At 43.6% G+C, this 16,154-nt stretch overlaps 1 protein-coding gene across 3 annotated transcripts in view; it reads left to right on the top strand.

Annotated features, from left to right (window-relative positions):
- Positions 1–16,154, top strand: part of DOCK11 (dedicator of cytokinesis 11) — an 82,255-nt gene that overhangs the window by 7,351 nt on the left and 58,750 nt on the right. For all 3 annotated transcript variants that reach the window (XR_014318413.1, XM_082771013.1, XM_082771012.1), the window contains exons 2-7: positions 8,057–8,173; positions 8,399–8,488; positions 9,183–9,265; positions 9,780–9,849; positions 12,102–12,197; positions 15,236–15,370. Coding sequence is in view for 2 of the 3 variants with exons in the window: in XM_082771013.1 (XP_082627139.1) it covers positions 8,057–8,173; positions 8,399–8,488; positions 9,183–9,265; positions 9,780–9,849; positions 12,102–12,197; positions 15,236–15,370 (591 nt within the window). In the remaining variant the exon portion in view is untranslated. The remainder of the gene's footprint in view (positions 1–8,056; positions 8,174–8,398; positions 8,489–9,182; positions 9,266–9,779; positions 9,850–12,101; positions 12,198–15,235; positions 15,371–16,154) is intronic.

The raw sequence follows: 16,154 nt of genomic DNA, 5'->3' as shown, positions 1-16,154 counted from the left end.
CTTGAGTGAAAAACAAGGGTTTTTTAAGAGCAGGCAGGAAAGGGAGGGGTTCTGCTTGTGTGCAATTAATTGTTTTCAGATGTTCTGAAGCTGGATCTTCTGGAGATGGATGCTAAATATAAAACTGATACTACATAAATAAATGATGAAATACCAGTGACATCTGAAAAGCACTTTGGGATGCTCTAGTTAAGAACTTATATAAATATCATGCATTATTGTCATTATAATAACTAGTTCCCTTTTTTAGCATGCCCGTGCTTACAGAATGTTTTGAGAATTCCTATCTGGCAGAAATTCAGCTGTCCCATGGAAACCAGTAGCTTTTTGCCAATTTCTATTAACACTATTATTTTCAGAAGAGAAAATCAAAGCTGCGCTGTGTTTCCATCTCTCATGCTCTGCAGCAGATGCTCAGCTGGATGCAGGTGCAGCTCTGCTGACACAGAGATGCACTGATCCTTCCCTCTGCTCCTCATGCGGAAGGGCTGGGTTTGAGCCTGGACATACCTGTGCCAGGGTATAGGATGAGCACTGCTGGAGTACCCTACTGAAGGCAGCACCTAACATCTCCTCAGGGAGCCTGTGCTGCTGCAGAGGAGATCTGTTTGCTGCTGGAAGAGGAGTAAACAACTGAGCAAAACCCATAAAAGCTGCATGGAAAAAAGCCTTTTTCCAGTCCCTGTCTCCAGACTCATCTCAGCCTTCAGAAGTGCTTCCTCCCGTGCACCCGACCCCTCCACCTATAAGCCCTGTATGCCATTCACACAAAGCCCTCTGAGAGCTTTTGGGTCAGGGTTACAGCAGAGTCTTGCACTCTTCCTGGGATGCAGTGTTTTTGTTCCTCCAGCACAACCAGGATTCCTGTCTAGGCATTTGTCTCATGTTTCTAAACTTCCTTCTCTCTGGCCAGTGTAAAAATAGTTTTGGCCTGCTCCTACCCTACTTTATTGACTGTTTCTCATCCCTGTGGTTTTACTGTAGCACGTCTGTGTGCATCTCTTACTGTGCCCGGCTGTTCCATCCAGCCGAGGGCTGAGTTTGCAGCAGACTCATAGGCAGGAGCTCCCCGCCACCCAGTGAGAGCTGCCTCATTGCCTCCCTCCTGGTTTCTCCTCAAAATGTGGCTTTGCTAAGAAGTCTGCAAACCCCTTGGCAGCAGCAAGGCTGCGTCGTGTTGTGACTGCTGCCATCTGTGCTGACTAACGCTGTCGCCCTGTTTGCCCTTCCTCCCGTTTCTCCATTTCCACCTCTTCTTTCCTCAGCTTCAGATACTGTTTGGTTTTGCACTGGGTTACAACAGTTCCAGACATTGAACAGGCAAGCTCAGGGTCTCTCACTTTTTGTTTTTCTGCCTTATACCCAGGTTCCTGGAATAATGAGTTACATGTGAATCTCAGCTTTTTTAAATGAAGTACCCTAGCCCTCTTGCGAGCTTGAGCTAGAGCCTGTAAATGCAATCAGATGGCAGTGCAGGAACGGGGGGCAGGGAAAGTGAAAAGTTACCAATGTGCTACTTAAATAAATAAAAACAATAATAAAAAACTCTTCAGGACCAAACGATCTGAGAGTGCCGTGACTTGTGATCTTTGAACCCTTGACTTTGGAAAAGTTTTTCTATGGATAGAAATTTCTCAGTTCTGCATGTCCACAGAGGTTGCCAAATGGGTTTTTTCAGTTCCCAGATTCCATATAAATTCTCCCATGGACTGTCAGGTTTAGTGCACAAAACCCCAATTAAGGAGTTTTCTTCTCTGAGTGGTATCTTTGCATTTCCAGATTGCATACTGTGGTAGGAAGTGGTCCCTCTCTGACGAGGGCTGCTGCCAGTCTCAGAAGTGATGCGACTGTGACTGTTATGGGCAGGGGGTAGTTGTGCACTTCCTTATTTGCCCCTTTAGCCTTGAATCAATTCCCCAGATTTAATTTGTTGTCTATTTTCTGTGTATCTCACCTACTTGGTCCCTTGGGATTTATTTTAAAATCTGGACTTCGCTAGGCTTTGCACGTAAGTGCATTACTGGGTTGCAACAGATGAAGCAGTAAATAAGTCAGCTATAAAATGCTCACTAATTTTTTACAGAACAGTTGTACAGTGTGAGGCAATACATTTACATGTGCACGTGGTCTGCACTATTTCCTTTTCTCGTAGGTACCTTAAATAAACATCTCTTTTCTTATATGGATCCCTTGCGTCTCTAGCTGCTTCGTGAGCATGGATTCCTGTTGCTGGCTGAAGATTTCCCTTCTGAGGAAGTGAGAAACTGATGTCCCGGGTGCTGCTGAGCCTGCAAGCTTTTCAGTGAGAGGTGCGAAGGAAGTGCTGCAGGAACGGCTGAGCATCACGCAGGGCAAGCCCAGAAGCAATGCGTGCGCTAGCCGTTAGCAGCGCGGCACTCGCAGGGAGAAGCGAAAGCCGAACACCGTGCAGCCGTTGCGCTGGGGCTGTGGGTTTTTCTGGGGTTGGCTTCCGCTGTGCAATGGGAAACGTGCGCTGGCAGCCACCGTAGGGCTGGTGTCAACACAAACAGATGAGCATAGTGGTTAAAACAGAGCCAGACCAGAGGGGTTTGCCATCAAATTGTTTTATTTTCTAGGTATTGTTTGTTTTAAGTGAGAGACAGCCTGAAAGGACTGAAAATATGCATACTTTCTGATAGTTTTCCCTTGGTTTCTGTTTTAAAATATCCTTGAACAAAACATTTTTCCTTCACTTTCTGTACAGTTGTGTCAATCTGATTATGTTTGTTGTAATTATGGGAGAAAAGGATCTCAGACAAACACTAATAAGAATAAGCTTCTATTGTGCAACAAAAGTTGCACATTTGTACAGTGTACAAATGCGGGACAGTAGAAGACAGTCACTTTTTTGAGCAATTAAAGTTGAAAATAGAAATGTCCTTCCCAGTATGAATATGTCCAGGTGTTGTTGTGTACCCTTGTTTATAAAGCAAATATAAGGAATTTGATAAGCTTTGCAAATGGATACAGAAAGGAGACAATTCAGTCTGACTGCTCCAGATTCCTTCACTTTGGCTAATGTGTTACTCCCTTGCTAACACTTTCCTTCACCCCTATTTTGTGGTGTCTGTTCAGTGGAGGTTTGCTCTCGTGCTTTTTTGTTGGCTGGGCAAGCAGGGCGATGAGGTTGGGAACCTTTACGTGGGGTTTTCCTGGGGCCCAGCTCTTTGTGCTTGTGCTTGGACGAAGGCAGAGCCTAGCGTTGGCGTCCGTGGGCATGTTGCTGTTGAAGTAATTCAATTGAATTTCCTGTTAAAATGCCAGCCAACTTGCTTCTTGGTGGTGAGTCAATACTGTAATAGATTGGCTGTTGTTTGGCCTGTGCTGTTGTCCAAAAGGAGCCTTGTGACCTGACCTGGATGGGGGTCACAGAGGGGTCCTGCAGACCCCCCCTTTCCCTCGTGCACCGCAGAGCCCTGTGCTCATGAGAGCAACGCTCTTGGGGCAGAAGCAGATGGGTACAGCACACGGTGTTTTCAGGAGCGGTCCAGCGTGCAGGGATTGAACCAGGATTTTTTGTAAGAGAAGTGAGAGGGCTCATCCACAAGGGCTCACTGCTCCTCTCATTAAAATTTTGTTTAAAATCACATTAATTTATTTTTCTCCTCTGTGAGGTCTTTCCCAACAATTCCCTGTTTTTATCCCAGTGCACTGGACTGTGGTGCTTTGGGTTGGAAGCTGCTGCTGGGTGTTCTCAGTTTCCCCCTCCTGCCCACCCTGGTACAGGGTGCTGGAGCAAGCCACAGGGCAGCACGGGGAACCCCTCTGCCAGCCCTGGGTAAGCAGCTGCTGTATGCCTGTCTGGAACAGGCTTGCTTTGGCATCATTGTGTGGTTTTTCCTGCAGAAATGGGTTGATTTTGTTGCTGGACTGGCAGCATTTCTTTGCACTTGGATATTGGCTTTCCCTGTGGAGGAATTTGTGGTTTCTAAGACTCTAATTGCTTTAGTGTAATAGTTCTTCCTCTGCTTTTGTAATGACTTTGGTGGGTGCCATCTGCTGTTGTGACAGGACGGGGCAGCATGAGGCCGAGCCTTGTCTGCTGGGAGATGTCTGAATTAACCAAGCTCATCAGAAAAACTAAGACTTTGAAATCTGATTTTCAGGGCTTAAAGTTTTATCTCCTGCCCTGATGGGACACTGAGCACTAGGGTGGGCCAAAGGATGAAAAATATTTGTGATATCCCTACTTACTCTGGAGCTCTGTTTGCAGGGGCGTGAGCATGTCTGGCCCTGTGCAGTTCTGGACAGACGGAGGCGTCCGTGTTTCCTTGGCAGCAGGCAGACAGGCCACATCCTTCTGCTAGCTGTTGCTTTGCTTACATATAGCTTGACCTGTATCTTTTGGCTTTGCTTTAGAGACACTGGTGTGGTTCCCCTCGTGGCCTGTGACAAGTTGGTTATACTGTGCTGGGTGCAGGGACAGAGGGCTGCTGTGTGTGGCTACCCTTGTCCTGCACTCTCCTTGCTGCAACAAGCCAATCGTGCAGCCGGGGTAAGGAGAGCACTAGGGGCTGTGTTTCTAACGTCCCTAGAGGAGAAACGAAGTCTGTGGGGACTGCAAACCCGCCTGGGGGACATACCCATTGGCACCCACCTCTCGCCTCTGGGAGCTCTCTGGACAATTGGCCGCCCACCCTGGCGCTGCAGCAGCCTGCACCATGCTTCCTGCCCGGTGTCACCAAATGCACAAGTGGGGAAGGGCAGCACTGAGTTATTTTAAGAAGCTTATTTGTACCTGCAGTGGACAGTGCTATAAGGGTTTTGAAGCCTCTCATGTGAGAATAAGGGGTCCTCTTTGGTCCTCAAAGTCATTACCCTGTAATTGACATCAATGTTACCATAAAATAACTTTTACAACAACTTCTGAAACACAGTCCGTTTCAGAACCATGTTGCAAGCAGGACTGAAAATCATGAGTAATTGGGAGGCTTGAATTCAGAGTACCCAAAGCCACTATTTAATGCCACAGCAATGTGCAAGACTCTTAGAAGGAACCTAATTTACCATTACAGCTGCTGCTGGGGTGAGATGAGAACAGGAGCTGGTGGGACCTTTTAATGCCAGGAGTGTTGTTGGGATTGCTGTGGTGATGGCAGTGAGAAAGGTGGATTGGGCAGCGGAGTGGCTGAGATTTGGGAATGCCTGACTTGCAAATGGGAGAGCAGCTCATGAATGTCCTAATGTGTTAAGTCACGTTAATGTGCCAGGCTTGGCAAATTTGCAGAAATGTGTAGCATTATAACGAAATAAGGCCTGTGCTTCAGATGATTAAACAAATCTAGTTAAGTATTTAAAGAATGTGAGGCTAACTGAAGAAAAAAGGGGTTCCTTTTCTCCATCTTCCCGCTGGATTTTAGGGACTCCTAATTTTTCAGTGATCTCCTTTTACATGAGATTCAGTCCTGGCTGCCAGAGCAGGAGCAGCTCCAGGGGTGGTTGTGCCGGTGGCACACAGTGCTGGGGCTGGCAACACTTGCCACCCCACATCACAGACTCCCCCCAACTCCCTAGCTTGGCACACATCATGGGCTCTCTGCTGGGCAATGCTGCCCTTCCTTACTCATGTCCTGGTGGGCTATTCCCTGTGATGCTGCAGTGCTGCTGCTGGTCATGCAACAGGAGGCTTGTGAGGTTTCTTTTGGGACTGCATTAGGAATGAAGCAAAGTTTTCCAGAGAGCGATTAAGAGGAAGCTGTTTCAAATATCTGAGCTAATCCCTGCTGGATTCCTGCAGCATGGAAAATAGACATTCTGAATGCAAAAGTGCCTTGGGCAGGAGGTATATTTTCTTCAGTCAAAAGTAAGAGTTTCTTTGTGGACAGCCAGAAGCAGGGCGGAGCGGGTGCTTGACAAAAGCCAGTGCAGAAATCACCCTGACCAGAGGCATCGCTTATGCTAGTAACACAGGCCTTGATTACACATAGGCTCTGCTCTCTCCTCCTTCAGTGAGCTGCTAGGATACTGTCCTGATGCTGGGATGCAGTCCTGGGAAACGTGTCATGCGAGGTACCCACTTTGCATTTCTGAAGTGCTGTGGGGAAAATATTTCATCTCAGTTTTGCTTTCTGAACATACTACAAGTTTCCTGGGCATGCACCTGGGATAGAAGAACAGCCTCTGCTCAGCAGGGCTGCCCTTTGAGTGGGAAAAGCCAGAGGCAGCCTCAGAGAGACGTCTGCCTTCGCTGTTCCAGTCCATCAGACCATCCAGGTCTGCCACAGAGCCTGGATTTTTATTCTCTTTTTACCATATGCCAGAGTATAGCAGAAAAAGGGGAAAAAATCTACAATTCCTTTATTTTTTAAGATGCTTCTGTATGAGAAGATATCAACATAACAAGATTTTCTACAGTGTTTCAGAAAAAGATAAAAACAAGATTAAAACATGACCACCCCTGAATGGCTCTCACCTGATACTGTTACCTGCTGATGTGACAACTTTCTCCCCAAAGTCACAGCACCAGCTCCACTTCAACATAAGAGATGCTCAGCTGTCATTAGAACAAGTGGCTCACATTTGCTGCAAAGGGCTTGATCATATTAACCCATGCTGGAGACTCAGGTGCCAAGGGCATAGGACAGAAACTCTGGCTATGATTGCTTTTGGAAGAGCAATGTTGATTTCTTCTCTCATGCGTCACAGGCAATGTTGAGTTGTTTGGATGCTCAGTGGCATGGCTATTTATTTACCTGTTGGTTTTATATGGTGCTGAGCTTTCAATCCTTATTTTTGAGTCGTTTTCTCAGGCTGCAGCTTTCATTGTCTTCAGCAAGAGACTTCCACCAGTCTAATTTTTAATTGAGGGAGCTATGCAAGTAGTTCATCTGGGTTAAAAAAAAAAAAAAAAAAAAAAGAAAAAAGAAAACAAAACAAAACAAAAAAAACTGTGTGGTAAATCTTGATGCTGCTGTTGGAGAAGCATCGGACATTCCTTTTCCAAGGGTGAAGAGCCCAAGCACACCATCTTACAAGGGTGTTAGCTCCCCGGGGCACGTGCCAGCCTGGCTCCACACAAGCTGGGGGGGTTTTGTTAATACCATCCATAGCATGGCCAGGCATCGACAGTCTTTTGGTAGGAATTCAAAGCAAGGGAAAGTTCATGTATTGGAATTTACTTCCCCTTTTGTTATGAGCATTCTTGTGCATACAGGGTCATGGGTTTGATTTGGTGTCATTTTTACAACTGCAGTGCTAAGTGCCTGACTCTTGCTTATGAAAGCCAAAGTCTAGGAGTGGGCAGCTAAGATGATGTTTTCCTACTTTGGAACTTGTCTTTGTTTTTCTAACATTTTAAAGCTATGTTTTCTGGGCTTGTAGCATGAACGGAAGTAATGCAGTGGTAAGCATACTGGCATTCTCCTAATAGTTCTTACTGGTGACTCCAGAGATTATGGAGAAGTTCCTCTTGCTTTCCAGAAACGTAAATGAGAACAAAACCAGGCCCTGGGGTTTTCCAGATGTGGGCTGTGGCTGAGGTGTGATTCATGGAGAGGGCTTTCCAGAGGAATCTTCATTCCACAGGGAGAGATTCCCACACCGGAGGTTATTGCAGCCAGCTTACTACCATCCCACCAGCAGCACATTTCCAGAGATAGCACAACTCTCCTCATCTTGTCTAGCAAAACTGGCTTCGACCTGGTATAGAGTCCGTATTCCTTCTGAGCTGTGCAGATGAGCTGCTCATACTGGTGAAAGCTGAAGCTTGTAGCTGTTAAAGCTGTGGCCTTTCCAGGAGAATTGCTTTCTCCATTAAGAAATTAGAGACTGTGCCTGGAGAAGAACAGCACAGTACTTGCTTTCTTCCTGTAGCTTATTACCAAGCACAAATAACGTAACCCCTTGTTTCCCTCACTGCAATGCATGTACATCAGTAGTTCCTTGTATCATGCAAGTATCTGATTGTTGAATTCATAAGCAGTCCATTGGTAACATGGTTTGAAGTTGTCAGACCAAATTAGGCACAAGATGTTACTTACTGGTTATTTGATATATTATACATCTGTAAATATTCTACCTTTTATTCATCCTACAGGAAAAAACCAAAGTTGTTGAACCCTTGGACTATGAGAACGTGATCCTTCAACGCAAAGTTCAGATCTACAGTGATCCCCTCCGGGACCTGCTGATATTTCCGATTGAAGATGTGTCTGTGAGTTTGCACTGGCTCTTTCTTATGTTTGAGGCTCGGTCATCTCCAGTCCTGTTTACTTTGGAAAATTTCCACGCTTGTCTACATGTTGATTTTGGCTGCGTTACTAACACATAAAAGTGAAACAACCCGTGGGTGATTTGGGCCCGCCATATTTATTTAAAGCAAGTATCAGTTCCTGAAGACCCAGTTTACACTGAAACCATTTTCTCCTTTTCCCTGCAGATTTCAGTTATCAGTCGTCAGAGAAGGACTGTCCAGTCTACAGTGCCAGAAGATGCTCTGAAGAAAGCTCAGAGTCTCTTTGTCAAAGAGGTAGGGGTAAAAGTCCATGTGATGCCTGTGCTCAGCGCACCTTCTCCCTTAAGCAAGATGCTCTGCTGTAGCTGCTTGTCTATGAGGTTGCAGATCACTTAGTTTATCCTCGGAAGCATCGATCACTGGCAGGGTACTGCACTAGCTAGTTCCTACATGCCTCTCGTATGGCACTTGTTTTCATCAGGTTTTGTATGCAGACAATGTGTGGGGCTTGAGCTGCAAGGTGCGGGGTGTGCAGCAGGGCAGGGGCTGGGCTGCACAGCCTTTCTAGCTTCATCCTGAGTGCTGCAGATTTGTTTTTGTAAAATGCTGCCCTCTAAGACCATTCCTTCCAAGTGCAGTGGAAGTAAATGCCAGGCGACGGTCAGTGTCGAATGAAAGGCACTATAGTTGTGAGGGCAGGAAATCAGTGCTTTCAGGAAAGCAGTCCCCTTGCAAATCACTATTCCTTTTTTAAAGTGTTAGAGCTATGTGGATACAAAATCAGCAGCTGTGTGGCAGTCCAGATGCTGTGTGATTTTTGTCTCTGTGCTGAAAAGGTTCCTTATGACATCTTGTATGGTAGCACAAAAATAAGTTCACACTTTCCACTTATAGTTACATCACCCAGCAGTCTGTAACCTTTTGAACTTGTGCATGGTTTTGTTATGCTTTCTCTAGCTTTCAAATACCTGTATTGTTTTCTTTTCAGTGCATTAAAACCTACAGCTCAGACTGGCATGTGGTAAACTACAAATATGAGGAATACTCAGGCGACTTTCGGATGTTGCCATGGTAAGTGTCATGCTCCCTTGGAATACTAATGCATGGTCATGGGGCTGTGGTTTGATCAGGCTTAGGAGAAACAGTCTGGCCAAAGTAGCTCTGTTCTGAAGATCTTGCAGGGAAGTGAAGCAACAACAGAGCAACACTGTTGAACAAATTATATTAAAATTTGTGAATAATCTTGCAGTCTGATCTGGCTTCTCCTTTAGCAGGATGGAAGATAGATCTGCTTCATCCCTGTGTTGCACAAATGCAAGTCAGCAAAAACTCTGCAAAGGCAGACGGCTAATACAGAGAATGTTAATTACGTGCTCCTTGTGCTTAGCTTCAATGAAGTGCATTCAGAAGTTAGATATCTCCAGCTGTAAAGGGCTGTAGGTCTTTTGAACTCTTCTACGGTTGGACAGTTCTGCTATGCTCTGTAATCTGCAGTTTGACAGTCAGTTGTGGAGCCAGCATCAGACAGCTGGCTTTGTGCATCCTGGTTTCCCAGTCATTAAAAATGAAAATGTTGTGATTTCAGCAAATCCTTTAGGCCAGACAAGATTCCAAGTCATGTGTTTGAAATCGATGAAGACTTTGAAAAAGACGAGGTAAGGAGAAAGTTTTTTACATATTCCACTCTAAGATCTTTTATAACGAGATCTTTTATAACTTTTATATATTTCACAAGACAAAGTCAGAATTCAGCTCCCAGGAACAGCTTTATGGTGAAATGCTTCATACTGCAGATATGGGGCCAAAACTGAGACAGTGATTTATTTGAAAGTGTGACAAGATAATCTCTTGGAGCCAAGAGTCTCCTAAATTAGGTGGAAGATTAGCCTTAATGTTTCTCATGGCTTTTTCACTTGATAGAGTCCAGCAATGAAATAGGGGAAATAAAAAAAGGAAGCCAAGAAATTTACTAAGTAAAATTCTTTGTGACCATAATTTAAAGCAGGCAGTTTAGTTTCCAGCTACATTGTGATACAGCAATATCAGGGTCCTCTGCTTTAACAGGTTGGCGCTCTGCCTTGTAATCTGCCATTCTTAACCAGTTACTTCTCCCCAGCATGTTCACAGCACATCAATCCTAATTCTGTATACACTCTGCAGATATTCAGAGGCATTCACCTCTTCTGGAAGCTAGCGCCTTTGTGTTTACCTGTCTGCAGGGGAGATTTTGCAGCTTGAGAGTTTTTCCACATGGAGGAGCTGGGGGCTCTGACAATTGCGATATCTCAAACCTGGCAGTCATTTCAGGAAATACGTATGCCATGTTTTCCCCATGCATATTTGCATTTTTGGGGTAGGGCATTGGCATGTTAACATATTTCTTTATCAATTACCATGTGAAGTTTAGTTCCAACACTTGACGCTAAGAAATTTTAGTTTACAGTCTGAAGAATTTAGTCCAGCTGTTTAAAATCCTTATGGCACCAAGGTGCTGCTGCTGAGGAACAGGAAAGTTTCTGTCTTGCAAAGCTGTAGATTTGAAGGGCTGTTTCATACACATTTCTAACAATTGCTATGCATGTTCCACACCTCATGTCTGGACTTGGATGACTTTTTTATAAATGGAAATGTATTGTCAAGTTTGGCCTTATTTTTTTTGGCTGCATTGTTGGTTTTCATTACACTGTTAACTTGAGCTGTTACTTCTTTAATAATATCTAATTTTGGCTGGAGACAAAACTGAGACAGAGCTTATCAGCATACCTCTGAAAAAGTAAAGAGATAAAAATATGCTATCAGAATTTGGTGGAGACCTTTTTTTCTTCTGATCAGTGTCCCAAATATGCAAACAAATGAAGTTACTGTTGTTGGCAATGGAAGAGTATTCCAGATACTTTGGCAGATATTTTGACATTTATGTCTTTTGGCTTGGTCATATCTAAAGGATTCTGTTACAATTTCCTGACAGAACATTTGCATTAGAACTATGCAATGGAAATTTGAGTAAAAGAAATCTCTTGATGAAAAAGGGCAAACCATTATAAAGGATAAATTATTGGTTGTTCTACCCAGAGAAATAAAGCATTAGAAATTTTACTTTTCTCACTGGAAGTTTGACAAGAAAAGAGTGAAAACCTGACATTTGAGGTGCTGGAGATGATATAAACTAGTGCCTTGATAGCTCGTCAACAGTCAGTCCAGGTCCATCTCTGCTGCTGAGTCATTGAAAAGACCAGGGCAAGTTTTTCATCAGTCTGGGATCTTGTTTCCCTCCATCTTCAGTGGAGGTCACTGTTGGATATGGATGGAGAGCTGTTCACCCATTCTGGGACCAGAGGACAGGACAAAAGATAGAAATCCCAGCCAGTATGCCAAGAATAATGCAGTTGAGTCACTTGAAACTTATCATTTTGATAAATGTGAAATACTCTAGTTACTTTTCAGTTATTTGGGTTTGCTGTTCTTTTACCTAAATTTAAAATGCAAGTTGATTTGTACAAAAGGAAATGATGAAATAAATCTAATGTTCTGCATTTTGCAACTGTCCAAACAGACCATTTTGAAAACTTCTTGCTTCCCTGGGTTTTTGAAATACTACCTAAGAACCATGCATTTCTTCATTGCAAAATCCATGTGCAGTTCTGTCAGCACAGATGTAATTTTTCCTTGTTAAAGATGACCAGAACTAGCCTGTTTCACTTCTTTGTTGGAAAGAGATGACCCTGATATTTTATTGTGGTCACACTGTATATGTAGATGTGTATGTGTACATTCTACATGATAGCTTTGTTGCTGTAGTTCTCAATATTGCTTTCCAGCGCAGACATACTCTCATGTCCAAGGGAAATTTTGCATGGAAGGCAGTTCACGTGACCTCCTCTTTTTATGATCCTTTGCTCTCTTTCAGGATTCCTCATCATTGTGTTCCCAGAAGGGTGGTGTGATAAAGCAAGGCTGGTTGCACAAAGCAAATGTAAACAGCACAATCACTGTTACCATGAAGGTGAGACTGATCCAGCATTGTGTTAATTGGAAACGAGACATAATCCCTGTTAAGTTCAGCTCACATCTCTAAAGGTAGCAGGAGTGTAGCAGTGGGTTCAAGTTCAGTTGGATGTCCATCCGTTTTGTAGACCATCCCAAGGTAGATTGGAAAACCAATCTGGAAACAGCTTTTGACCCTTCCCTCCCAAGAATATAAGACCAATGCACTTCAAATCTTGACAGGCAAGCTGAAGAAAAAGGCAAAGCTGTTTTCATGATGAGCAGCTGAGGCTAGGAAGAGGAAGGCAATTTAAATAACTGAAACAGCTGCCCTGCAATGAAGACTTTATGAATAGATAGTTTCCTTGGCAGTAGAAAATACGTACAGAGAACAATTTTAAATTGAAATAACAAGGCTTTGCTCTAAGAGGAAGGATGATGTCACTGAGGAGATGGAGCATTACTGACCTAAAAGCAACAGCTGCATCGTCTCCTGTTCTCCCTTGTACATAATCTGGCATGACATTGCTTAGATTTTGCAGGGGAAGTTTTTTATAGTTCCACTGAAGGTTTTTGCTGTGGCAATGGGCCTTTCTGTTGCTCTACCCTACAGTTGCCTTCTTAAAGCATAGAGAGAAAGAATATTAGGTAATTATGTTCAACTGTGCAGCTGAGGAATGGCTGCAGTGGGGTTCTTTACTTTGTAAGGTCAGTTGCTCTAAGGTTCAGTTCAACACGTTTTACATTCATAAGTGGAACTGGGCAGTTCATATGGCTAATTTTAATTTGAGTTTTAAAATGACTCCTCATGTACTTGAAGGAAATAGAGCAGGGATTTCTGTTTATCTGTTTTTCTGAGCAGCAAGTTTGAAGTCATTTCGGCTCCTGTAACTTCTGGAGAAGGAGGTACTACCATATATGTTCAAAGCAGTTAGTTATGTCCATTCTTGACTGAGCCTCCTGTGGTATTGTTGGCCTCAGTGCCCAGCACCTTAGACCCACCTTTCAGAGATGCCTGAACTGCACTGCTTTCAGTTCAGTTAATAAAAATCTCTCATTAAACTTAAAGTACCAGTAAGGAGTGGCCATTTTCTGAGCTGGTCACTGCTGTGTCTTACAAATCACCTTCTAAGGCACATGCGAGAAATCTGAGGACTTTGAAAGTCTTCACCCTTATCGCCACTTCAAGAAGCTGCTGCACTACTGTGGAAGCAGACACATCCATCTTCTATGTGCTGGTTCTTTCGCTGCTGTGACATACTGAGTCTCTGGTACCTCATGCTGTTGCTAAGCTCATACAGAGTATATTTTGTGGAAAGCCAGCCCGTGAGCAAGCTGTAATGAGGCTACAGCTGCCAAAAATTATTTGAGAGTAACCTTTCCTTTGCAAAGAACTTCCCACTGCTTCAGTGGGCTGCTCTGCAACAAGGGCGTCAGGATTTTCTCTTCTTTCGTCTCTGCCATAACAGACATCTCCAGTTCTCTAGCTGTCCTTCTGCAATTTCCATGCTCGTCCGCAACATCTGTAACCTGATCAAAAGGGATGTTTCTTCTGTTTTTAGGTTTATACTATTTATTTTAAATGTTTGTAGACTTCTGACAATTATTTCTGACAGCAGTGCTTAGAAGTGGGGCGAAGGTTACAGGAATAGTGTTTGCTTCTTGCTTCTGCATCTTTCCCTCGAACAGAATTCAGAGGATACAAATGGTTTTGCACGAAACCCCATATCCATGAGGGATATCAACCCTGTAATGTGTAGAGAGATATACATGTATAATGGGTTTCTGTAGCATTAACTATCAAAGTTTCCAAGACTGATTCAATGAAGTGCTGAATCAGTGTTTAAGTTGGTATAACACTTAGCAGACTTAGATTTCTATGTGTTCTTACGCTTTGCTAAACTAAGGTTTAGTTGCATTTTTTTTTCAGTAAATCTGAAGCTCCACAACCTTTGATGCATCTCCGCAGCAAACTGCTCATCTAAATGATGCCAGAGGTTACCGTTCAGAGCAGTTAGTCACAATGCTCCCTACCAGTTCCATGCAAGTGAGCAAATGGTTTTATTGAACATACGATTGTGTCAGTAGTGGTGGGTGCAGGAAATTACTGGCAGTCTCCTGTCTGGGATGAAAAATATTGTGTTCATTCATAGCTCTTCCAGATACTCAGAACAGTGGAAATACTCTGAGCCTCGCAATGCTGCTTGCCCTGGCTTGCTTTGTGGTTCTCCTGATATCCAGCAACTGTGAAATGCACCCTGCTCCTCACACACCTGGCAGCATATGGTGCTATCTTAATTGCTGCCAGAATGTTCTCCTGAATGATAGTACCCTGCCTGTGAGCTGACAAATGTGAAGGAAGGTGTTCTGAGAAAAAGCTGGAGAGCTTTTTCTTTTTAAATCTATCTGGGGTCTCTTCATAATGATCAATAGCTCAAGCATATGAATACTTCTCCCAGATTTACTGCTTTTTAAGGTGAGAATTGAACATACTAAGCCAAAGCTAGTTTGTGAAACTAGGTGTGTTAGGAAAAAATGACAACAACAACAAAATACCTTGAGCAGTTGCATGGATTACAGTGTTCTTTGGCTTGCGTTTGAGTGCTAGGAATTTCCACATCTGCTCCAAAGTCTTCCGGAGAATTGCTTTGTAATTCTAACTGAGGTCTTTATCAAAAAGGCTCTGGAAATACCTGCTTTAGGGTGGGATGAATCTTCAAGCAATATATTGATCTGAATTTACCATGCAGCATTATTTTATGAAGACAAATGAGTCTGGAGCCAGCTGAGAGATGAGCTTGAAGCCCTAGGGCTTTGCTTTAGATAGGTGAACGTATAATAACAACAAGAACGTTAAAATTAAAGAAGACAAGAAAATCTCCCCACACAAAAACAAGTTGTACTCAAAGGGGTGCGTTTGCAACACTCTAGGGTCATCAGTGCTTCTATTTATAGTATTTTCTCCGTAGCAGGAGGGCAGATACTGAAACTGAGACTTTTGCTTGTAATATACAGAAGAGTGAATACTTGAATGAGCAAGACTTTGCACTTTTGCAGGTATTCAAGAGGAGGTATTTTTACTTGTCACAACTTACAGATGGCTCCTACATTCTTAATTCCTACAAAGATGAGAAAATTTCAAAAGAATCCAAAGGCTGTATCTTCTTGGATGCTTGCAATGATGTTGTTCAGGTAGGTGGACTTTCGCCATGACTGTACGTAGGCTTATGCATTGCTAGATCAGACAGAAATGCTCTCAGTCTGTGACACTGAGAGCTGAAAGCATGAATTTAGAAACTAACCCATAGCTTTTTTGCCCAGTTAGTCTCCCTGCTTTGTCCATCCCCTTTACCATGTGCCTTCCTGGTAAATGAAATATCTCACACCCCGAGGACTGGGGCCAATAAGTAGCTGGTGCAGCTAAGTCTTGGGCACCTTCTTTGTTTGCTGTTAGCACCAGCTTCTTATTAGGTCTTGTTAGGTTCTTAAGTTAAGTCTTGATATGTCTATGCTAACATACAGCCCTTTGGGGCTTACCTCCTGCAAATGGCCTGTAAGGTTCTTGGAGGAGGTATTTGCACTGGGCTTAAACTTGGGGTTTCTTTGTGCTGAGAGTGAAGTGCACAGGGGAATTGCTGTTGTGTCTTGTGCCATTGCTGTCTGTGCTGAAGCTTCAAGCACCAAGTGCGATGGAGCTGATACAGGGCAACATAAATTACTTTGACTGTTTTCTTCAGTGTAGATGAGTCAGAGCTCTGCATTTCCATTTATCTTTCTGAGTAGAATAAAAGCAGTAGTAGAGATGCCTCGGTGATGTACTTCCCAAGTTGCATCAGATTTGCCTGGGCTTCTCATTAGAAAGTGCTGTTTAAAGGCCAGCAGAGCTCCAAAAATTGTATTGAACCACTTGCCTTTAAGATAGATGCCTCTAAATGTGCTGGAGCACAAAATTACTGTGGACAAAACCAATTCCTGG

The sequence above is a fragment of the Aythya marila genome, assembly GCF_965140915.1.
Source record: "Aythya marila genome assembly, chromosome: 13".
Taxonomy (NCBI): domain Eukaryota; kingdom Metazoa; phylum Chordata; class Aves; order Anseriformes; family Anatidae; genus Aythya; species Aythya marila.
Note: the sequence above shows the minus strand (reverse complement) of the source record. Positions and strands in the feature narration are given on the sequence as shown.